General features: G+C 36.6%; 2 protein-coding genes and 1 non-coding gene across 3 annotated transcripts; 1 reads left to right on the top strand and 2 right to left on the bottom strand.

Moving 5' to 3' along the window:
• Positions 1-4,765: 4,765 nt before the first annotated feature.
• Trnat-ggu (transfer RNA threonine (anticodon GGU)) lies at positions 4,766-4,839 on the top strand. Its single transcript has one exon. It is a non-coding gene; the product is annotated as a tRNA-Thr (tRNA).
• Positions 4,840-5,507: 668 nt separating this feature from the next.
• LOC140165489 (uncharacterized) lies at positions 5,508-18,060 on the bottom strand. Its single transcript, XM_072188780.1, has 3 exons — positions 17,891-18,060; positions 5,957-7,517; positions 5,508-5,588 (listed from the first exon to the last, which is right to left on the bottom strand). The coding sequence occupies exons 2-3, from the start codon at positions 7,451-7,453 to the stop codon at positions 5,508-5,510; spliced, it is 1,578 nt and encodes a 525-aa protein (XP_072044881.1). The 5' UTR covers positions 7,454-7,517; positions 17,891-18,060.
• Positions 18,061-19,986: 1,926 nt separating this feature from the next.
• LOC140165488 (uncharacterized) lies at positions 19,987-23,281 on the bottom strand. Its single transcript, XM_072188779.1, has 2 exons — positions 23,177-23,281; positions 19,987-21,082 (listed from the first exon to the last, which is right to left on the bottom strand). The coding sequence occupies exon 2, from the start codon at positions 21,034-21,036 to the stop codon at positions 19,987-19,989; it is 1,050 nt and encodes a 349-aa protein (XP_072044880.1). The 5' UTR covers positions 21,037-21,082; positions 23,177-23,281.
• Between the last annotated feature and the right edge of the window lie 2,437 nt (positions 23,282-25,718).

The following is a 25,718-nucleotide window of genomic DNA, read 5'->3' as shown; positions in this document are numbered from 1 at the left end:
TGCCCTGCCCAGACTGCGCTGCATTCCTTTTTTTTTTTTTTGATAAACAATTCATACGCTTCCATGCATGAAACCATTTAAAATCTATGACGAAACACATCACATCTCCAGTGACTGCCCTGCCCAGACTGCGCTGCATTCCTTTTTTTTTTTTTTTTGATAAACAATTCATACGCTTCCATGCATGAAACCATTTAAAATCTATGACGAAACACATCACATCTCCAGTGACTGCCCTGCCCAGAGAAAAAAGGACTGCGGTAGTTGGATATGACCTGTGTGACCCACCATATCTTAACACATAGACTCAACCTCTTTCATCCCGAATCTGAGACGAATGTTAATGAAGTAAAAATCAACGTGGGTGGTAAATCTTAACCAATAACAGATAGGCAAGCATACATGTTTATGCATTAGCCCAGCCCACTGTGTTCACTGAACCCAACCCACGTGGGGTAGCTCTATCTGTGTCATTCAGATTTCCTTTGACAGCTTAACCATCGCGTATACGTGCGCGATGTCAAGCGTATAGACCACTTGGCATGTGACGTCATTGCCCGGCAGTATGCGCGCGAATTATGGCAATTTCCATTGTTCTTTACCCTGCAGTGTGCGTACGCATCGTAGTTTGCTAAGGGCACGTGCATTTTAAATCGCCCGCCACATTTCATATAGTTCAAGAAAGCCATTGAACAGTGTAGCGGCTCGTTCAAGCAAATCGATAGACGAGTCCCTCGCCTTTGTTGATAAACAGTGATGTCAAGTGGTCTATACATGGACCTTGTGCAAATAAATACGCGGTGGACGGCTATTCAAACGGCTTAATTTGTAAAAACCACAGGATATGTGCATAAACAGCCAAGACTGCATTTTAATGAGGTAACATCATACCCACTATAGAGTGCATAGTTCATTTTATATTCGAAATACAGTAGACTAGTTTTCTCATGGATATCTGAGCTGTTGAATCAGGACAGGAATGATGAGTTTTCCCATGGTCAGGTCAGATAGATTAATTTAGGGAATGATAAATTAAACTGGTCTACTACAGTAGACTATACAAAACGTTGTTTAAAAAATAAAATAAAAAAGGGGGGGGGGGTGTCGTACAAACAATATGATAAAGAGGGTCATTGGTATATTTTTTTTTTTTAAGGGGGTCATTGGGTTGATATTTTGGAAAAAAATGAGCAAAATTCTACTTCTTGTTCCAAATTTCCGAATTAAGAGAATTTGAAACTTTTTGCATTATTTTGTGGCACTTTGACAATACATTTTTAGAAAAAAGGGGGTCATTGGGTAGCTGCACCTAAAAAAAAGTGGGGTGATCATTGGGTAGCCGCCGCAGAACGGGTATGACTTTTATAAAAGGGATCATTTGGTATATCAGCGACTTAAAAAATGCACATATAGGTACCGTCACTTCCAAAGACAATGCTACGTATAAAAAATGTCTTACGCTGCCCCCCCCCCCCCCATATTTGAGAATTGGTCAAAAACTTAAATCAGCCATTTTTTACGGCAAAACAATGTTTGTAATTCAATTAGCTTCCCCCGCCCCTCCCCCGGGAAAAATTTTAACGTAGTCTGTTCAGGTGCCAATACGAATTTGTTAAACATATACTTTTGCCAGTTTATTGCATGCATGCAGTACATAGGACCGTCTCTCGGTAGGCCTACTTGACCATTGGCTTAGAAAGATTTTCAACATTGAGGGGGCTGAAAATTGAAATCTTTTTGGTGAGCCACCCTGGGGGTGCCCCTCCGAGTCAGTAAATTTATCAAAATATAAGTCACAAACCAACATTTTATCACTATTTTTTAACTTCACCTAGGATTATTGGGGGGGGGGGCTGAAAAGTAGTCCAGCCACCGGATCCACCTTATTGAGGGGGCTGATCCCCCCGGTTCCTAAGCCTATGTTGATATCGTCATAATATGCCCTAAAAGATTTTTAAGGCTACAATTACCCTATTATTTCATCAAAATCTGAAGAGTTTTTTGCAAACATAATTTTAAACTTTTTTGGCCAAAAAACGTCTGATTTTACCAAAATAAAAAAAAAGTCTTCATTGGGATTTTGGATCAGCGTGCTTTTATTTCTTGAGTGATTTCAACAAAATAAGGTCAAGATGCAGCTATTGGCTGCTGGACAGGGGTAAACGTAACGGGTACCTTAATTGTTTTGCTGCCTGTATACTCATTTACCAAGTATTGGCATAATATTATATATTAAACAATAATAATGATACGTGGTACACTTCAATTATCATATTGCAATTTTATTTTACATAATTTGTTAATATCAGAATTAACAGTTAGTCAACAAAATGCAAGATCAAATTACATGGTTGAAAACATAGGTTATATTTAAAACTATACAGTTTTGGGGGTAATATTCCAGCACACACGAAACGTTTTTGAAAACATTCGTAAAAGCTCAGAAACGGATAATTATATATAAATAAATGTTTGGATAATATTAAAAGGTACAGGGTGTCCCCCCCCCCCAAAAAAAAATTGTTAGCTTTAATAAACCAAAACAATTATTTCAATCGGCTCACAATTTTTGAAGATATGCCCTTTAGAGTTAAGGCACCTTATGTGGGGTTTAGATGCCTTTTCTGGGGTTTATGTTCCTTATTTAGGATTAAGGCGCCTTATTTGGGGTTTAGACTGCTTTATCTGGGGTCTACGTCGCTTATCTGGGGTTACGGCGCATTATCTGGGGTTTATATGCCTTATCTGGGTTTAGACTGCGATATGCTAAGGTTAAGGCATCTTAGCCACAAGTAAGGTACCTAAACCCAGGATAAGGCCGTCTAAACCACAGGTAAGGCGCCTTATCCCTTGATAAGGGATGTAAACCCAAGATAAGGTAGTTTAAACCCCATATAAGGGACATGAACCCCAGATAAGGCGGAAATGACACACTTATGCTTCTGCTCTCATTCAAAAATCACATTTATGGCGTCGGCGGCCACCATCTTGGATTTCTGGGTAAATATGAGTTCGTAATGTCAAAGTTGAAATCCTTGTGGTCGACTTATCCAAAAAAGTGTCTTTGTACACGATTTAAGGTCCTCTTGTTCAAAGCTAAATTTTTCGATCGTCAAACCTTACTAGCCAGAGAGTGGTCACCAAAGTGAACTTTTTCCCCTAACTACTATTAACAAAATCTATTGCCCATAAACCCACCGGAAAAACCCATTCCATAAATAAAGTTATTTTATAAAGTTATCATTGAGGAATTTTTGATATTCATGCATGGTATGTGTACTCCTTTTCAATCTTTGAAGTAGCCAAACCTTATCTGTGGACAGAGTGAAAAACGGGTACATTTCTTTGAAAGAGCATATCTTCAAAAGTTGTGAGCCGATTGATATAATTGTTTTGGTTTAATAAAGCTAACGACTCAAGGTTTCATTACATAAATAGGAGAAAAAGAGGGCGCAATGAGGGGCGTCTTTTTTTTTGGACACCCAGTATAAGAATGTTTTATAACATTCAAAAACATTAATTGGAAAACTTGCTACAAAACATTTATGTTGACAAAATATTTTACATACATATAATTTGCAAAAACTATTTAAAACATCACTTGACAAGGAAAGAGAGATGCAGTATTTTTCCTTCAAAATCTTTAAAAACCTTATAACCAACAGAAGCAATGGATGCATAGCCTGATGTTGTAACAGTGACACCATTTACATATGATTGAAATATAAATAATACTAAATTAAGCAAAAGACATTATAATGTACATGAATGTGTAATTTTATAATACATGTACATTATATAAAGGAAAGAAAAAAGGCTTGTAGAAATTACAAGATTTGTACCTAAAATAGTAGGTTAAAATGTTCTCCAAAATTGGCAAATTTGCCATAATTTTGAAGTGAAATAATCGAAAAATCTTTTGGTGTTTTTTTTTTTTGTCAAATGAGATTTCTGGGGGATTATTTGAATCACAGCCAAAAATCAGTACCCAATCCAAAGTCAAATACCCCCAGCCAAAAAAGTTTAGCTTTTTGTGAATATCCTAAAAGTCATGGAACCAGCACCAATAGCTGCATCCTTTTATAGCTCGAATTTAAGACCATAAAAAAAAAACGCAAGGAAGATGCAAATTCAAAAGTTGCTATTTGCTCCATTACATGCCCTAATGATTTGTACATCTAAGCATTCTCAAACAAGAGGACTAGTACTTCCAGTGTTTAGCATGTTAAACTACTAGCGCATGTACGTACTTTCATTGAATACAATGTAGAACACAAAAATGCAACTTTGGATTTTGTTTCTTCATTAGACGGAGAAATAAAGTTTAATCTATGTGGTAAATTAAATATGAGCAAGGTTTTTTAAGTCAAGTCAACACATATCATCTAAATGACAGAGGAAAAAAATTGAACTGAAGGCCTATAGATATTGAACTGGAAGGCCTATAGATAATAACATCACTGCTCTTCCATCTGACTTATTAGCTCAGTTGGTAGAGCATGGTCCGGTGATCTAAGGTCCCAGGTTCAAATCCTGGATAGTCAGTGAATTTTTCACTGGCTGTCATTTATGTATGTGTTGACTTGACTTAAAAAACCTTGCTCATATTTAATTTACCACATAGATTAAACTTTATTTCTCCGTCTCGAATATAATTCGGAATGATTTCCAAACCTCTTTCTTAAAGCTTCTTGGATGAGAAGATGATAGAGGCGGGTATTGAACTGAAGGCCTATAGATAATAACATCACTGCTCTTCTCCATCTGACTTATTAGCTCAGTTGGTAGAGCATCGGTCCGGTGATCCGAAGGTCCCAGGTTCAAATCCTGGATAGTCAGTGAATTTTTTCACTGGCTGTCATTTATGTATGTGTTGACTTGACTTAAAAAACCTTGCTCATATTTAATTTACCACATAGATTAAACTTTATTTCTCCGTCTCGAATATAATTCGGAATGATTTCCAAACCTCTTTCTTAAAGCTTCTTGGATGAGAAGATGATAGAGGGCAGGTATTGAACTGAAGGCCTATAGATAATAACATCACTGCTCTTCTCCATCTGACTTATTAGCTCAGTTGGTAGAGCACCGGTCCGGTGATCCGAAGGTCCCAGGTTCAAATCCTGGATAGTCAGTGAATTTTTTCACTGGCTGTCATTTATGTATGTGTTGACTTGACTTAAAAAACCTTGCTCATATTTCTTCATTAGGTTTATGATCAGATCACCGTTTCTTTAATTCTAAACCAATTTCAACAAATAAGGTCTTAAATCAGATACAGGTACATGTATTAGCTGCTTGTTTTAATTTTGACATATTTGTTTTTGTTTAGGATACTACAGGGATGAACATAACTGGTTACTGGTACCTTAATTAAATTGCTTACTCAGTGTATGTATGCTCATTATTCAACTCGTACAGGTATTATGGTTTTTAAAACTGAAAGAAGTCAAAATTACATAAACTCTGGAATTTTGAATTTTGGGAAAATATAAAGAGAGCAAAACTTATGTTTGAGGCAGATGTTGGAGAAAGTTGACAGCTCTTACCCAATCTTCAGACTGAGTCTGATTTTGTGTTAAACCAGGCTGGATTTGATTAACAATTACTGGGAAACTTGGATAAGAACTAGTATGATCATCTCTGTGAGCAGGAGTAGTTTGTGAAACCCCACTTGTGCTTGGTTTGCATATTTCATCAGTCTACCTTCAAAATGGCAATTTTTTTTCCCTGCTTCGCGCACATTTGTACCATAAACTTATTCTGTCGCCAAAAGGTGCCGGATTCACTATATTTCACAAAATTTTTCAACCCCATCCCCCCCAATGTCAAAAAGAAATCTACGCCACTGAGTATGATCATCTCTGTGAGCAGGTGTATTTCTGTCAGTAGTTTGTGAAACCTCACTTGTGCTTGGTTTGCTTTCGCCTTGACTTACAGAACACTTCTGACTTACGTCTGCTACATCATTTTGATGTGTAGATCCCATTTCAAGTTGTTGTGCTTGATTTATTTGTGACAGGTGTGATTTCTCATGGGTTCTACAGGTCTTATGAGATTGGAACGTCAGATCACAGCTGGAGCATTTGTAAGCTTTTCTCTCCCCAGAGTGTATTTTAAGATGTTTTCTTAGATTGTCACGACGATTGCATCTATACTCGCACTGATCACATGGAAATGGTTTATCTCCACTGTGGATCATTTGATGTTTCATGAAATCCTGTTTAAAGAATGATGAGAATCCACAAAGTTCACACGTGTAACGCTTTTCTTTGTTGTGCTTATTACGTTCATGATTACGTTTGCTTGTCGGATTATTAAAACGGTCATCACAAACACTACACTTAAACGGCCTTGCATTGGTATGCGTGTTTTCATGCATTAACAAGGCAGCTTTGGATTTCCTTTTATGGTTACACATTGAACACTGATATTTCCTGGTGTCGTACCTTTTATTGTCTCCTTTATGTCGTCGGATGTGTTTATCAAGATATAGCTGACAACCAAATTTAGCACCGCAATTGTCCCATTGACAAATATAAGTTTTCTCAAGTGTGTCATGTGTTGCCATGTGTCTATCTAACCGTGAAAGATTTAGCAGAAAACAGGAACATTTTGGGCACACATATGGCTTTGGAATTGAAAGTTCTTCTCCTGTGTGACACCGAATGTGACTGATAAAATCTTGCACTCGGATGAATGCCATTTTACATTCCTTGCAAACTATTGCCTTTGTTGGCGGCCCATCCATATCGATCATAGGAAGTAACTTGGGATGTAAGGCTCTCCTTAGCATAAGCTGATGGTCACTGAGTTCAGGTTTCACATTCGATTTGCCAACACTCTTTTTCCCAGGTGACTTACACGTTTTTTGAACTTTCTCCTTTTTCACTCCTGATGAAGTCTTTTTTCTTTTTTTTGATGACTTAACACCTAAGTTATAACGCTTGGTTTCATCTGCGCTAGAATTCTCTCTGACTGAGTCAAAAGGTATATCAACACTATCATTCTCATCTTCAGAATCTAGTCCCTGGATTGGTTCAAGTTTGATTGTACCGGTGGATAACCTTGTCCGTCTCTCTACACTTTTAAAACTTTTATTAGAAACATCACTACAATCCAACTGTTGCTTGTCTTTTGTTGAAACATCACTACAATCTAACTGTCGTTCTTTTGTTGAAACATCACCAGCATCCAACTGTTGTTGTTTGTTCTTATCTTCATCATTATGAGCATGTTCATTATTATCAACAGTTGTATCTTTGTTTGAAACAATAGATTTCTCCAGGCTTATATCCTTAGCTACAGAAGGTCTATCAGGAGCTAACAGTTTCAAACATAAACCACATTGATGAGATGAAATAACTTTGGTTTGAAGAAGTTTCTCTAATTCTTCTTTGACATCTCTTACCTTCCGATCACCACAATGCTCACAAAAATTAAGGATGCCCATATTGTTCTAAATACATGCAGCATACACAAAATCTTTTGTCTTTTTAATCCCGGGCTTTGATCACCTGTAAATATAGAAAACAAAATACATGTATTATTACTATTAGAAAACATATTGTCTACAATCAGGATAGTCCCGACTGATGATGTCATATGATGAGAACGCTACCCGGGGTACTAAAGTTTGTTCGGCTTATACATGTATAAGGCGATAATTATTCGGCTTTTGTTACCGCGAGCATCAATCAAGTCCCAACTCACGCTAGCGTAAATTCACATAAGCGTGCGCCAGTCACGCATTACGCAACACACAACTAGCGTAAGCATTGCGCCCAACTGCGTGCATGCCATTCTATATACACGGTGTTACGAGTCTTATTTTTTCCGCCTTATATAAACCGAACAAACTTAAGCTGTGAGAATATTCAACTTATGTTGTAAGTTGCAGCATGATTGCTGGTATATATATGTAAAATGTTGTTAATACGCTCCTGTTTTGCAGTTGAGCACTTTCTGACTATCTCCGATAGACAGACCGACTCTGAATAGACTTTGGCTGTGTTGACACCATGGAATTTTGCCTCTTTTTGAAAATCATAGGGGGCAATTGCCCCCCCCTGTGGCGCCGCCCTGACGACTACCTATTCTGGAAGGTCTGTTCTTTGAATTTTTTATACATGTATGTATATAAAGGTTGTGCGTGAAATTATTGATTGGCTTCAAACAAAGGATTTCAACCGGTGTCCTTCACCTCAGGGGTAGCGCTAGGTTGCTTTTTGGGGTCCTGGACCCACCAAAATAGAGTTCGGACCCCCTGTTTTTAATTTTTCTGCAAGTTCAGGGTCCCTGCTGACCCCCAGTTTGTCAATTTATCGCTATTGCAGACATACTATTTATGCTGCATTTGTGCAACTCTGACTCGCCAAACTCTACTCCAGACCCCCTACTTTTTTATTTTCTGCAAGTTCGGGGGTCCCTGCCGACACTGGAGTGTTTATGTTTAGTTCTAGCGCTACCCCTGCTTCACCGTAATCATGGATGGCGCAGTGCAGTTCATTCAATCAAATGTTGTCAACAACCTATTTGATCGTAGGGCATTTGTTACTTGTACAATGTATGTATATACATGTTTGCGAGACAAACTGTTGCGGTAGATTGCAATCATGCTTTTTTTTAATGCATTTGAGCAGTCCGCCATATTTACGGTATGATACGTCATATGCACAACCTCTATATGGCCACAATACTATATGGACATGATTTAAATCAAACAACCCTGATAGCAAGTGTTTGTTCTTAAAATTGTGTACCATACTAACAATGCACACTGAGCAAGGCCCAATACTTGTGCTGAAAGCCAAGTTGGTCACTTATCGCTCACTGTTCAAAATGTGACATCTATACCAATTACAGTCCCTGAAATGGTCTACTTTTTAGCCAATCTCAATTCCGAAACATTTAGTGATAGTTAAAAATGCGATCCCCAACCCTTTGGTTATAATCTCAGTATCACGTCTAGGTCGTAAATCTCACGCATAAAGCTTTCAAATGAGTAAAATCCAAAATCTCAAACATTATATGGTTGACAGTGTTCGATTTACCTGGATTAGCGTAGCAAAATGCGGAAACAGGACGGTTCGCACCCTTTCAATTTCGGACCCGTGCACTTTCGCCCCCTTTCAATTTCGCACCCGTGCACTTTCGCCCCTTTTTAAACCGCGGGTAATGTGCTGCTGTTGATTGATGATGCACGATCGATCGCTTCAACTCCCGGCGGTACAGTGGGGTGTTGTATGTGTATAGTATTGGTTGACTTTTGAGTGTTGATTGTCTGTGTTTGCAGTACCGGTACTGGATCCAGCGTGTACAAAAGCAAATAGTATGTTGATGGACTCTCCGGTTCGATTGAATTTAATAGGCCTATATTATTACGATATATTAAATGTGCTTCGACTAAAGATTGGTATTCATTATGTTTTTGATTTGTTATTTTGTTTTACTTAGGCCTATTTTATTTTATTTCATTTCTATTTTATTTTATTTTAAGCCTATTAATTATTTTTATTATATTATTATTATTATTATTATTATTATTATTATTATATTAATTATTATTATATTATTGTTATTAGAATTATGTTACCTTATTAGTACTTTATAATAGGCTATATAATTTAGTATTCAATTATTTATGGCCTATAAAGTATAAAATTTATAGGGCCTAATATTGATATGGCCAAAAATATGATGGCTTATAATTTATAATTTTATCCCATCTTTATGTTGCCGAATTGATCTTCTTTGACATGACACTAATGGAAAAACAAATTAGCAAATTTCTCAAAGACAAATGCGCACAAGCAAAACAAATGCCTGCAGCAGCTTTGCGATAATGCTGTGCCGACTTTCACCACCTTTCTTCACCGCGAGTATTAGCTGCCACTAGTACGCGAAAGCGCCGGGCGTGACATGGGTTCAATCAATGCAATGGTAGCCTACGGTGACTAGGCAGTAGCACGCATATATTCGTCCCAGAACACACCCGTACCGGATCGATTGCTTGACAAGTCTCCGGGCCACGCGGCCGCGTGATTGTATAAAATGTGACTCCTTCAACCCATTATGTAATGAATGACTTACGCGAAAGCGCCGGGTATGGTGTGGGTCCAATCAATGGTAGGGTACCGTAAACAGACACGCAAAAGTGCCATATGCCTCTTGACGTACGATCGTAAAATATTATTAATCAGGAAAGTTTTCTGTTCGTTTTAATGAGAAATGTAAATAATGAACCAAATGTTTTAACTTTTATGTCTTTTAATGAATGATGTATTTTGTCTGTGTTCTTAATTAATTTAATATATATTTCTACAAGTGTTACGTAAATTGTATAAAACAAAGAAATGTTAATACTTTTAATGAATTTTAATATATTTGATGTATGATTTTTTGATGTTTATGCATTTTTATGTTTTTAAAAAATTCTTACATATATAGGGCTTATGTATAATTCTACAAATTGTTATGTATATTGTTTTTATGACACAGAGCCCCTGTAATAGCAGATTTATCTGAAAGGTAGACCTGTATAAATATGGTTTTAATAAATAACATAAAGTAAATAAACAAATTTGTGGAAAAAATGCTATCCAATTCTGCATTGTAAATGATTGACATTTATGTGTTCATGATTCATTTTGTTTAATGGCCTGTCAATCACGGACTCATTATGACGATGCTTTATTAACACCACGGCACATCTTATATCTTAATCTGCTAAATATGCCGACAATTTTAAGGCGGGATGTTTGAACTCGAAGATGTCAATAATGTAATATAGCATCTATTCTTAGATAATAAAGATCGTGTAATGGAGATGAATTTCTTTCTTTCTTTTTCTTTTTTTTTTTCCTTTTATAGTGCCTTTTTTCTTCTTTTTTTTTTTAATCAAGAAAGCGTCTTTTGAACCCTGTTTTGTTTTTTGGATGTTGCTGCACATAATAAACAGTTTTAAACAATCAATTTATTTCTATCAATTAGATTTGTTCAGTTCATCTTAATTTCTTTGGATTTCGTTTTTTTTTTTTTTTTCTTTCTTTATTTCCTTTCTTTCTTTTTTTTTTTCATGATCAGGCTATAGGGGTCCGACGCATAAATGACATCTATCTTAAAGGAGTATTTCGTGATCCTAGTATCATCTTTTTATGACATTTTTTAGTAGACATGGTAGATATGCTTGAAAAAATCTTATTCCCAAAATTTCAGTTGATTCCGATTTTGCATTATGCGAGTTATGCATGACTATGTGTATTACACTGCTCCATAGGCCACTGTTGTAATTTCGTTCTGGTACACCAGAACGTAATTCAAAATTGACGATATTTTTGCTAGACGAATTAAATCTGCAAGAATTATTTTTTGGACATAAACATTATGTAGCCAGAGGTTTCCAGTGGTATAAAAATCTCAATTTTTTTGAGAAAAGTGAGGGATAATAATAATAATAATAATAATAATAATAATAATAATAACTTTATTTATACACGGTAAAACATGTTCAATACAATATTGATCTTCCACATGTCCGTGTGGATATTAAAACATTACTAAAATATAAAATATAAAAGTTTGTTAAAAGATAATTATAATGCAAAAAAATGTACATAGACTAATACAATATTTCACTAAGAGACACAAATTTATAATAAATGAATATGATAAAAATAATCTGCATTAATCCTCATATCATTGTTATTCTTCTTATTATTATTATTATCATATTATTATCATTATAAATATTATATTATTAAATAAACTTTGTTTATATTATTAACATTGTTATTATTATTATTATTATCATATTATTATTATTATTATCATCATATTATATTATTAAATTAACTTTGTTTATATGTTTTGTGTTACTCCCCCATTGGATGTTGTGTCATACTTTCATTGTTTTTAATTTTATCCATTGCTTGTTGACACTTGTATCCTTTTGGATCCATCCTTTGGTCGTCAGTTGGAACACATTTTCACTGTTTTTATACATATTATAATTAATAATTAAATATAAATTTATTATTATTATTACTATTTATTATTATTACTATTTTTATCATTGAATTCTAATTATTTCATTATTTTGGGTAAGCCTGCTGCTAAAATATCTGGCCTGTAATATATACTGAGAAAAAAAATATCGTTCCTCTATTTTGTTATAAAATATCCTTTCTTTCCGTCCTTCCCGGGTTTATCATGACTTAATAAGTGCATGCCCGACGGCCCCAGCACTATAAATATACCGGTACTCACGCCGCACCGCCGGAGTTCAAGTAATCGATCGTGCATCAATCAACAGCAGCACAATACCCAGCGGTATAAAAAGGGGCGAAAGTGCACGGGTGCGAAATAGAAAGGGGCGAAAGTGCAGGTCCGAAATTGAAAGGGTGCGAACCGTCCAGCATTCGCAAAATGCTACTCAAAAGTTTGTGTAATTGCTACTCAAATCTGAAAGCGAGTAGCATTTTTTGCTACACAAAAAAATATACGAAAATTGATCACTGGCCACTGACCTGAACTGAAAATGGAACATTCAGGGTAGTTTACAGTGTTTGATTTACCTGGATTAGCATTGCAAAATGCTACTCACAATTTTGGAATTGCTACTCAAATCTGAAAGTGAGTAGCATTTTTTGCTACACAAAAAAATATGCGAAAATCGATCACTGAATTGGTTGACCTAAAAAAAAATAATTTCAAGATGTTTTGTATTTTTAATATGAAAATTGATAATTTGTATTCAAATTCAATGCATTTTGATATCATTAATAGAGTATGTCATGAAAACAAAGTATCAATTTTCATATTAAAAACACAAAACACCGTGCAAAATTCATTTTTTTAGGTCAACCATGAATGATCCTAGCATTTAGGTGTAGGTCCAGGGCAGGCCCGTGCACGCAGGATTTTTTTTTTGGGGGGTGCTGATTTTGAAAAAGTGGACTTTTTTCCAAGGGGGGGCCATTTTGTGAAAAGTGGACTTTCTTCCCAAAATTTGGACCTTTTTGACCAAAAAGCGTAAAAACGTCATTCTTTTTTATTTCGCTACGCTGCATAAATTATAATTTTGGGACTTTTTGTACACTTTTGCCAATTTGGTGGGTGCGACCGCACCCCCCCTGCGTACGCGCCTGGTCCAGGGACACTACAAAACCAAAAAAATTAAAAAAAATTAAAAAAAAAAAATTACTTTGAAATTCGAGTATATAGTCCCACCCCCCAATTTTGAAAAATGTTCACCCAAAAACTTACTTGCGTCAGTACGGTAGTTAAATCTCATGCATAAAGCTTTCAAATGAGTAAAATCTCACACATTATAAAAATTTGATGTTGTCCCTACTACCCCCTACACTCTTTAGATTCTTGAGCGCGGCCGTGGCTCAAATATTAATGGGTCAAAATTAACTTTGTTGTAGTAAAAACTGCTTGTGTTATTCCTCAAAACAACATGTAACCAAAATTTAAAAAATTGATATCCTAGACCAGACAGGGTCTAATTCTGCATAAAACCGGGCAACGTTATTTCTATAGATCTGCTGCGCATTCAAATTGCATTGTATTGCATCGTAATTTCATTTGTGTCTATGCTAATTATGTTTACACAACATGAACTCACATGTTTTCAAGCAAATTCGCCGATAATAGGTGATCAAAAGTGATCGGAATGTTACAAAAGTACAGATCGCATTCAGCTTACTTCATATGAGATGATCTTTGGAAAAATACGGCATAATTTGTCTTGGTGTTTGCGGAATGCCATGCAGTAAAATATTAATACGTTGCGGCAATTCATGATTGACAATTAACACTCGGCGTGTCCTTCGTATCCTCCACTGTCAATTTCTTATCCACTCACTAATCCTCACAAAAGCTTTGTGTTGATTGTACGTAATGTGTGGAGGCAAATTGCAATAAGTACAATGAAATAATGAGTAGGGCGGGCTCGAGGCGGGTTTCTTCTTCGTCTTACGTAACAGTATTGTTCTCCAAAAAACCCGGAAGCTTGTCGTTTGGAGCTCTAGCTGAAATACAGCAAGATAATGTAAGATAGTAAATGTAAACCTGTATTTTAGCTAGAGTATCTCGAGCTATCCTAGACTAGTAAATTCTGACCTGTAAAATCGAATATTTTGTTTGATAAACGTCAACAAAAGGTAATTTTCTCACAAGCAGAACGAACATGTCAAAATGGCGACTCTAATGCTGGTTTCATACTTTCATGTCGCTTGCCGCTGATCGGCATGACGCATGAGCAGTGCAGCTAAACGGACATAAACAAGGCTTACGATTGGCTGATACGTCATCACATGTGTTTAAAATTAGTCTCAGGTCAGCCGCCAGACTGATCACAGCACAGGTTTGTTAGGATCGACGAGCGTCAGGCCGACACATTCTCGTTGTGTAGGAGACTATCATCGTAACGCCCACGTTGGAGGGAACCCAGTTGGATCCATTGGAGTACGGAAGAAATATTCATTAACAGGACTGAAGCAATGTGGCAATTTCTAGGTTTGTACCTAGTCCTGCCAGCAAGACTTCAGTCTTTATCTAGGTATCCTAGGTGAATTCAAATTTGCCATCAAACTGCATCATTTTATATATCAAATTAAAGCCCTTGATTAAACAAAGCCAAAACTGAAAACCTTTTTTTCATAGCACTTTCCGTAGCAAAGTTACATCTTGTCAAAGATTGACTTTCATCAAAAAGATTCAGCTAGCAAAATTCCCCAAAAGCGGCATTTCGGGGTGTTTCTAGATCTTAGTCTCATTATGATAGCAGCTTTTTTAATGGAACTGCTATCCAAATCCCTCTAAAATTCCATGTGCGAGTGACTTATCACCATAAAAAATCATATATTTGGGTCAAGTGAAGTATAGAAAACATATTTATACATGTATGTTTCCTTATTCAGCCAGTTGTTTTAAATTTCTATGTAAATATGCATTGACATTGTCGGCGAATTTGGCTGACTAGCAAATTTATGCGTTAACTAAGGTTTGCCTGGGTTACCTACTTTATCATAAACATAATGACATCTACTGACCTAGGTATGACGAGTTACAGTTAATGCATATTTACATAGAAATTTAAAACAACTGGCCGAAGAAGGAAACCTACATAAATTGTTTTCTATACTTCACTTGACCCAAATATATGATTTTTTTATTGATAAGACAAACTGGAATTTTAGAGGATTTTGATAAGTTCCATTAAAAAATTGCTATCATATGAGACAAATGAAACACCCCCGAAATGCTGTTTTTGGGAATTTTTAATGATCTTTTGATGAAAGTCAATCTTTGACAAGAAATTTAGGAAAATGAAAAAAAGGCTTTCAGTTTTGGCTTTGTTTACTCAAGGGCTTTAATTTGATATATAAAATGATGCATTTTGATGGCAAATTTGAATTCATCTAGGATACCTACAGTTACTGGAACTAGGTTTGTACCGGGCATTCTTCTACACGGAGACTCACTACAAATTTGTCCAAAAATGGCAAAAGCAAGGTATAGGTAGGTATGCTAGGTGAATTCAAATTTGCCATCAAACTGCATCATTTTATATATCAAATTAAAGCCCTGGAGTAAACAAAGCCAAAACTGAAAACCTTTTTTTCATAGCACTTTCCGTAGCAAAGTTACATTGTCGACAAAGATTGACTTTCATCAAACAATGTCAAAAAAATTCAGCTGGCAAAATTCCCCAAAATGGCATTTCGGGGGTATTTCTAGATCTTAGTCTCATGATGATAGCAGATTTTTTTTAATGGAACTGCTATCAAAATCCCTCTAAAATTCCATGTGCGAGTGACTTAGGCCAAATAAAAAAATAAACATGTTTCACGTCCCCTCCCGCTTCCTTTTTTGAGGTTTCCTCAAATATATTTTTATTTTTGAAATTCAGTTATAACTTTTCAAAAAATATGTCTAGGAAGTTGGGATGCATTCTATAGACTTAATACAAGAAACACTTTAGGAAGGTTTTGTGATCATTAAGGGGGTGTAACTCTCAGAACAACAAATAAAAAAGGGCCTCCTCCTTTTTTTCGAGGCATTATTGTATACGCTAAAACAGCTCTAAGTATGGGTATTTACACCAATTTTGCGATAAAAATAGAAAATAAAAGCCCCTCTTCCTCCTTTTTTTTTCGAAAATGCGGACGTGAAACATGTTTTATTTTTTACTTGGCCTTATCACCATAAAAAATCATATATTTGGGTCAAGTGAAGTATAGAAAACATATTTATGTAGGTTTCTTTCTTCGGCCAGTTGTTTTAAATTTCTATGTAAAAATGCATTGACATTGTCGGCGAATTTGGCTGACTAGCAAATGTGTTTGCCCAGTGCCTGGCTAGACTCGCTGAGTCTCATGGACGCCGTTCCTATGTCCATCATGCCTAGTCACGATTATCGCACTTTCAGTTTCCCACGCGTTTGAACGGGAATTGGATTGCGTACTTTTTCGATGTCTAGTGAGCAAATTTTTTCAATATTTTGAGAAAATGATGTCAAATTTTCTATTCTGTATTGTTTGGTAATAATGTCTTTTGCCAATAGTATGTTTAAAGTTGTAATTTTGTGTTTTTGATCGCAAAGATCGGATATTTTCGTTCGATTCGAATTCTGAACCCTTCGCAAGGGTGCCGATTTCGCAGAACTTTGACGATAATTTTGCCTTTTGGACACTAAAATGCATTCGATCCTTAATTTTGTTTCAACCGAGTCTTAAATTAGCAAGCACAATAAGGTTGGTACCACTTTTATATACATTGATAAAATTTTAAAGATTTTTTTTCAAGTTTCTAACTTGGCGCAAATCGTTAAGTGTGTATTTCCCATTGACATCCAAAATGGGAAATACGAGTCTGATGGACATAGGAACGGCGTCCATGAGACTCATCGAGTCTAATCATGCCTGGCATTAGTCACTAACTATAGAAGCCATTTTCCGAGGGGCGGAAAGACACAAAATATGTGTCGTATGACCTATGACCCTGATAAACAACACGAATTACTCCATGTGGAAGTTGTTGAGATTGCTTGTGAGTTTTGTTAATGAAATTCCTATTTTGTAACAACATGTAACACACCAAAACATAAAGATCGACTATCTAATGACTTCATAGTCTACAATGATCCTAAATTTACCATTATCTGCGGAATCCTTTCTGTTCAAACACGAATTTGTAGTTTCATATTTTTGCCGTGATCGCAGTGTTCGGCGAAGCTGCCAAATAATTCAACACTGATGGTCATGTGATGACCTTCTTCAATCCGGGTCTCTGTGGACCCTACCACTTCTTAATAGGTATGCTACAACTTAGAAATGAATGAGGTGATGGGATCGCCCGGGGATCGCCCTACGCCGTCTGGGTAATTTGTCAATCAAGTCAATTACCTCCCCTATAGCCGAGTGGAATTAGTAATATCATGAATATGCTAATTCTGACCTGTTGTGACCTCCCCCTCCTTCCCATATTGCATTGCGCGATAAACATGGACGACTGCGAGTGAAAAATTCGGCGTGCTCACCGATTTCATGCCTAAAATGTGTAATAAATAATCATCTGATTTCAATATGGAATCAACAAGAAGAAACCGTAATCACCTCATATACGACTAGAGACAATTTTAGTACAATAGTAAGTGTGCGTAATTGCTAACGAAGATTAATTAAAAACCGGTAACCAACACGTTAAGGATGCACCTCCGTGTACATTACATAACCACTCAGTCTCTCCCTGATAGTCATATAACGACCAAATGATAAATGACGACTATCATGGAAGACTGAGTTCCGCAGTCTAGCCTGGCATACTATATAGGTGAGCAAAGGTTGGGGATCGCATTTTTGGATGACACGTTAACACTTACCTCGTTTATAACATCTTTGGAATATATGTATCTTGACGTTTTACCAATCAATTTGTCTGTTTAGTCTTCACAACTATGCATGAATGATGAATCCCATCATGAATATTGCAATCCAAAAGTGCAGAATTTGCAAATCCCAATGACCACTAAATGACCGACGGGCTGTCTGTACGAGGTCATGGCTCTGTGGAATCGTACATTTCCACAAAAAGGGGTGCGTAACACTATGTGATCGAGGGGGAAAAGTGGAGGCGCGTTGGGGGAGGGTGGAGGTAGAGGTGTCACAGACGTTCAAAAGGTTGGTGAGTTATTGGTGTGAAATCGGGTTAAAGCCAAAGGCTAAAATAATAAATTAGTAATAATTTTCATGAAAGATTTCTGTAACCCGACGTGACCCTTAAAAAATGACCAAAAATTTTCCTGGGAAAATTGAGTTTGCTTTTCTATGGGGTTGACCCATAAAAGGGGGGGCCCTGACATTTTTGAGATCTCGAAAGGGGGGGGGGGGGCAAATTTTCGCGATGAATTTTTTTGCATCAGGCCCCCCCAACAAGTGTTTGTGAACGGTCCCTTAGGGGGATCCAAAAAAATTCAGTCATTAATGGGGGGGTCCAAAAATTTTTGTTTTGGGTTTACAGTCCGGGATAACATGAACGACGAGGTATGCACATTCCACATTTTTTTCGCATAAATTATATTAAGTAGGGCCTATTCAATTGTGTTCTCTCAAGCTTTATTAATAATCATGATGAACGTATTCCGTTGAACTCAAAATTATACTGATGTTTGTTCATTTGTAAAATGGTCATAAAGTGTTCAGTGGCGTAGCCAGGATTTTGGAACCGCAGGAGCACAACTTGTAAATGTACCGACGGAAATATATTTTGCTGACGGAAGTTGTGATTTGTTGACCCAAAATTTTTTTTGCATGGTTTGAAAAAGTGAAGAGCAAAAAAAAAAAAAAAAAAAAGGATTGTAGGTGGACTAAGGCGGTACCATCATAAAAACACAAAACTTTTATGTAAAATTCAATTTAATTTTACGACTAAAAATATCATATGTGAAAATCTATCAATTGCACAGAAGTTAAGTTAATACAAACCAGGGCCTTGTTGAAAGGCTAGTTTACATCCAACTTTTACACATAAAAATTGTGAAATGGTGAATACATAGATCCAACATACAGTACATTCATTTTACATGTAGTACTTAGTGCAAAGGTGGGAATGGGGATATGCGGCAGACTCAGAGATGAGATGAATCTTCATACTTTTTGGTAAAACTTCAAGAAGCAGTCGCTTTTCAGAAAACTGGTTTAGAGATGGGGTGTTTTTTTCAAAAATTGGCAAATTTGCCAAGTAAAAATAAAACCATTATAAAATCTTAAACCAATATACAGACACAGTAAACAATACAAGGCAAAATGAGAGAATTGTAAAGATTAATAATAATATCATGGTATTTTATATAACTAGGTCAAAATTGCAAAAACTACATAAATCTAAATTTGGGGAAAAATATAAAGAGAGCAAACTTATGTTTGAGGGAGATGTTGGAGAAAGTTGACAAATACCCAATCTTCAGATTGAGTCTGATTTTGCGTTAGACCAGACTGGATTTGATTAGCAATTGGCAATCTTGGATGAGCACTAGTATGATCATCTCTGTGAGCAGGTGTATTTCTGTCAGTAGTTTGTGAAACCCCACTTGTGCTTGGTTTGCTTTCGCCTCGACTTACAGAACACTTCTGACTTTGGTCTGCTACATCATTTTGATGTGTAGTCCCCATTTCAAGTTGTTGTGCTTGATTTATTTTTGACAAGTGGGATTTCTCATGGGTTTTACAAGTCTTAAGGGAATGGAACTTCAGATCACAGCTGGGGCATTTGTAAGCTTTCTCTCCCCCGGAGTGTATTCTAAGATGTTTCTTCAGATTATCACGACGATTGCATCTATACTCGCACTGATCGCATGCAAATGGTTTGTCTCCACTGTGGATCATTTGATGTTTGATGAAATCCTGTTTAAAGTATGATGAGAACCCACAAAGTTCACATATGTAACGCTTTTCTTTGTTGTGCTTATTACGCTCATGATTACGTTTGCTGGCGGATCATTGAACGTCGGTCACAAACACTACACTTAAATGGCCTTGCATTGGTATGCGTGTTTTGATGAAATAACAGGTCGCCTTTGGATACTGCTTTATGGTCACACATTGAACACTGATATTTCTTGGTGTGTTCGTACCTTTTTTTTTGTCCTTTATGAATGTGTCGGATGTGTTTATCAAGATATAGTTGACAACCAAATTTAGCGTTGCAATTATCCCACTGACAAATATATGATTTCTCAAGTGTATGTCTTGCCATGTGCCTCTGTAAGCGTGAAAGATTTAACAGAAAACAGGAACATTTTGGGCACACATATGGCTTTGGAATTGAAAGTTCTTCTCCTGTGTGACACTGAATGTGACTGATAAAATCTTGCACTCGTATGAATGCCATTTTACATTCCTTGCAAACTATTGCCTTTGTTGGCGGCCCATCCATATCAATCACAGGAAGTAACTTGGGATGTAAGGCTCTCCTTAGCATAAGCTGATGGTCAGTAAGTTCAGGCTCCACACTGGATTTGCGAACACTCTTTTTCCCAGGTGACTTACACGTTTTTTGAACTTTATCCTTTTTCACTCCTGATGAAGTCTTTTTTCTTTTTTTTGAAGACTTAACATGCTTTGTTTCATCTGTGCTAGTATTCTCTATGATTGAATCAAATGGTATATCAACACTATCATTCTCATCTTCAGAATCTAGTCCTTGGATTGGTTCAAGTTTGATTGTACCGGTGGATAACCTTGTCCGTCTCTCTACACTTTTAAAACTTTTATCAGAAATGTCACTACAATTCAACTGTTGTTGTTCGTTGTTAGCATATTTATCATCATCAGCATGTTCAGTACTATCAACAGATTTCTCAAGGCTTATATCCTTAGCTACAGAAAGACTATCAGTAGCTAACAATTTCAAACAAATGCCACATTGATCAGATGAAATAACTTTGGTTTGTAGAAGTTTCTCCAATTCTTTTCTGACGTCTCTTACCTTCCGAACACCACAATGCTCACAAAAATTGAGGATGCCCATTGTTCTAAATACATGCAGCGTACACTAAATCTTTGTCTTTGATAATCTGTAAAAATAGAAAAAAAATAGATGTACATGTAAGTAGTGAACACATGAAAAGACTAAAAATAAACTGAATATTGAATCAAGTTCTTCTTTGATGCTTACAAAAAAGTTAACATTTGGCCATGTGTCATGAGATGGGGGGATCCTTGGTGTTTCATTGGTTTAGGTTCTTGAGTTATAAAAAGAATCAACTTTTGGGGCACCACAGGGGTCAAAACCTAAAATTGCTCAGATTTTCATAAAAATGGTCTCAAATTGTGCATCCTGTAAAAGGCCATGCACCTTATAGTGGGATCCCATAGCGTTACATCAAGAAAAATCTAATAATTTCGCCAATTTTTACATATGTTAGTTTAGATTTGAAATTACAAGTACTCTAGGTCGGTAAACATGAGTTAGATTTAATCTTTCCCTAGAGAAGTCCTTTTCAGAGGGCTGAGCTTTCGGAACTCTAACGAGTACCATCTTCAGAGCAAAGCTGTCTCTGAAGATGGCACTCGCTAGAGCTCCGAAAGCTCAGCGCTCTGAAAAGGACTTCTCCAGTAGGAAAAGATTAAATCTTACTCATATGTTAGTTTCACTTTAACATATAAACAGCACAATAGCCTGATGCCTACAAAAAAGTTAACATGGCCATATGTAGAAATGCATGTTTGAAACTAAGTTAGAGGAATAAATGCTTTCAAATAAGCCCAAATTTAAGACAATAGGACTGTTAATTGTTTTGTAGCAGCTTGCTAATCCCAAAAAAGTTTGTTCAGATGTAACATTTTTTCAAAATCAGGGGTCCCAGACACCGGACCAAAAATCAAAAAAAAAAATCAAATTAAGAATGGTTTGCAGTGCACCATCCAGGATGTCTTGTTCCCTAGGTAACAGGGTGTGACGGGTAAGGGTGTCTCACGTTTAAACGTTTCACGTGTAACCGCCCGTTAAATGCACTATCCGTTTAGAAAAATCGCTAACCGTTTAAACGTAAAAGAAAAAAAGTCTAACCCACCCCCAAACCTTACTACATGTATACAAGCCTACCCTAGCCTTTAACCTATAACCCAAAACCCTTGCCCTTACGACCAAAAGGGAATTAGGGGAGAAATTGATTTCACTTGAAAATCGGACCTATATTTCATGTTTTTAAATAATGTTTTAATTACCGGGGTACTTTATTACCGGTACCTGATTATCTCACCTGCGTGCCTGAATCACGGTATGATTATATGTTTATCGCCTACAAAGCTTGTTCTTTTGCTAAATTTCGCTTGATTTAACTAGTCTAATTCAAAGAAATATACCAATAAATGAATACTTGTTAAGCTTCAACAATTACTTTCATGATATTGGGTGATCGGTGCATTACATCGGCGGATAAAGGAAAAATCGGCCGATGCAGATCACTACCGATAAGCTAATAATCGGCCCGATTCGGAAGCTACCAATCTGATCGGTCAGTCTCTACAATATTACCTACTGTAGAATAGTACATATCCATCAGAGATGTCATCAAACATTTGGGTGGATTTTACTCCAATAGTAATAGTACCGGGTATACTGTTTTTACCCAGAAAAACACAATTTTTGGAATAAAAAAAATTTTTATCCTCAAATGAAACATATCTATTTAAATGACTAAAATAAATCCTAGACCTAGTCCATTCTAGTTAGTTAACTGGCAATAAAAGTTTAAAATACTTCACTCGCTCTGTTTAGTAATTGTACATTTGGATTGATCATGACATAACATAGTAACAAGCATCACAAAGATGTGTTCATTCAATTGAAATTTCTAATATAAGTGCCCCCCCCCCCCCATGAACTTAAAATCTGAGACTAAAAAGTAAAGTACATGAATAAATAGGCCTACACAGCTCAGTCTACAGTCAGCAATACACACACTGTACTGCTGAATGTATAGTACAATACATGTATAATCAATCATACACATGCACATGATTACAGATTATCAGATATACAGTACCGTTGATGCGTTGCGTACAGAGAGAGTACCTATTATAATTTTATTTTCTACCTACAAAATTAGGTATTTCAGTTCTCAGTTAAAATTATGTCAACAAAAACATATTATTGGCCTCCTCACCAGAATACAAAAGTATTTATCATGCTTATGGCATACAGAAAGAGCAAAAAGTTTACCCAAACAATCGCAGTCACTGCAAAATTCTTCAATCTCGGTCGATGAACTTTGGCCTTGTATAGACAGCCCGTAGCATCAATTATGCTGTCATGTTCCTATATTTATTTTATAATTTTTATATTAAATACTTACTTACACTAGTATAAATCCTCTACAGGTTTTAAGGAAGCAGGTATTAATATACATCAATTTGTTAAAAAACGCAACTTGGTGAATGTTTAAGAAATTAAGCTGGGTGAAATTTATTGTCATCAATTTAATGTTAGAAACACTTCTTCTGGTATTGTTGTTATTTTTGGCAAATGGCAATTCGTTGTTTTGATCCCAGGCTCAATTCTCTGTTCATACCCCTGGTTCATACGATTCACTACTAAATATCCCCGTAGACCCCCTCGTGGAAGCTGCATGCTGTACTGTCACATGTGATTTTGATGGGATTGACGATGTTCGAAACAGGTAATAATTTATACTATAGCAAAAATAATAGTTTCTCGATCATGAGAGCTCCAGTCAGATGATGAGCGAAGCCTGCGACTGCTTCTAGATGAATCTGGATGATTATAAAACGTGACAAGATCTTGTAGATATGCCGGAGCAGTACCTGATATGCAGTTGTATATGTGCAACATGATTTTGAAATTAATTCTTTCTTTCACGGGAGCCAATGGAGGGTATTCAACAAATCGGCAGAGCACCTGTCTAAATCCACATGCGAAGATCAGCCTGGCTGCCTTATTTTGGAGACGCTGCAGCCGTTTTAGGTCCATTTCACGGGCACCATACATGAGGGAGTTGGCATAGTCTATGCGAGACAAGACAAGTGCTCTGACGGCATGATGACACGCATCCTGACTGAGAAAAGCGTCGTATCCGCCATAAGTTACGGATGTGAAAGTTGAGAGTTTTACAAAGATTGCTAATATGGGAAGACATATTAAGAGCTCCATCAAAAACAACACCAAAGTTCTTAACATTGGCAGATGGTTTGATTGAGTGGTTACCCAAGCTCAGCTCAATGACGGGAAGCTTATTGAGAGCTCTATTGGTAGCAATGATGAAAAATTCCGTTTTGTCCTGATTGAGCTGCAGCTTGTTATTAACCATCCAAGAGTTAATATCAGAAATACAAGCAGACATGTTATTGAGCACACGCTCACGGTCACCACTGACTTTGGGTTCAAAGGCAGCATAAAGCTGTATATCGTCAGCATAACAATGAAAGCGTATGTGGTAACGACGAATGATTTCACCTACGGGAACGGTATACATGATGAAACACTGAGGCTCAATGATGGAACCCTGGGGTAATGAGTAAGTGAGCGTATGCTCACTAGACATGTCGTTGTTAATTACCACTCTGGCGTTACGTTGATTAAAATATGACCTATACCAGGAATGGACTGTGCCATCGATATTGAAATCTGATTTGAGTCTATTCAACAGGATATGGTGATCCACCGTATCAAAGGCTGCTGACATGTCAAGCAGCACCAGGAAGACAACTTTACCATGGTCCACGTACTGGAGGATGTCGTTTTTACCTTTAACAGGGCGGTTTCAGTACTGTGTGACCTCTTATAGGAGGATTGGTTCACTTCACCCAGGTTGTAGTTGTCAACATGTGTGACTACCTGACATGACGCAGCCTTTTCAATAACCTTACACATGAATTTCATGTTGGCCACTGGCCTATAGTTCTTTAGGATATTGTTGTCAAGATTTGATTTCTTGATCACTGGAGTGATAATAGACTCTTTGAGTGCATTTGGAAAAATACCAGATATTAACGAACTGTTGACAATTTTTGTGAAAATCGGCAACAAGATCGGAAGATTATCCTTTACAAGCCACGTCGGCAGAGTATCTAAGTTACATGTTTTACTAGGAAACCTTTTTATGATCTTCTCAATATCTGTCTCAGATAGCGGAATGAATGTGTTTAAGCAACATTTAATGTTAGCATCAAGATTACAGGGTTCTATAGAGTCAGAATTCGCAATACTATCATCAGTAGAACTAGGAGAAACATTAACATTGGCCCTGATCTTCTCAACTTTTTCGATAAAAAAGGAGAGAAACTTGTTGGCAAGAGCTTGATCAGGACAATCAAAAACAGGTAGTATTTTTTGAGATTTGTTAAGCAACCCATTAATTGTAGCATACATATCTTTAACATTTGATTCAGCGAACTTATTGGAGAAATACTCAATTTTAGAGTCAGTGATAAGTTTAATGACTTGATTCTTTTGAGCGACAAATTCTTCATTATCTTCCTCAGATTGACTCTTTCGCCACTTTCGTTCCAGTCGTCTTCTGATGCGCCGAGCTAGATGGATGTCTTCGTTGTACCACGGTAGTCTGTGTCTTATAATACGCTCCCTGGTGGTAATAGGGCAGACTTCATCAAGCACAGACTTTGTTAAGGACTCATACGCATCAGTAAGGACATTTGGATCCTCACAGTCAAGAGGAACTCAGACATGCG

This window comes from Amphiura filiformis, chromosome 12 (assembly GCF_039555335.1).
Source record: "Amphiura filiformis chromosome 12, Afil_fr2py, whole genome shotgun sequence".
Taxonomy (NCBI): domain Eukaryota; kingdom Metazoa; phylum Echinodermata; class Ophiuroidea; order Amphilepidida; family Amphiuridae; genus Amphiura; species Amphiura filiformis.
The sequence above is the reverse complement of the archived record's forward strand: the minus strand, read 5'-3'. Positions and strand labels throughout refer to the sequence as shown.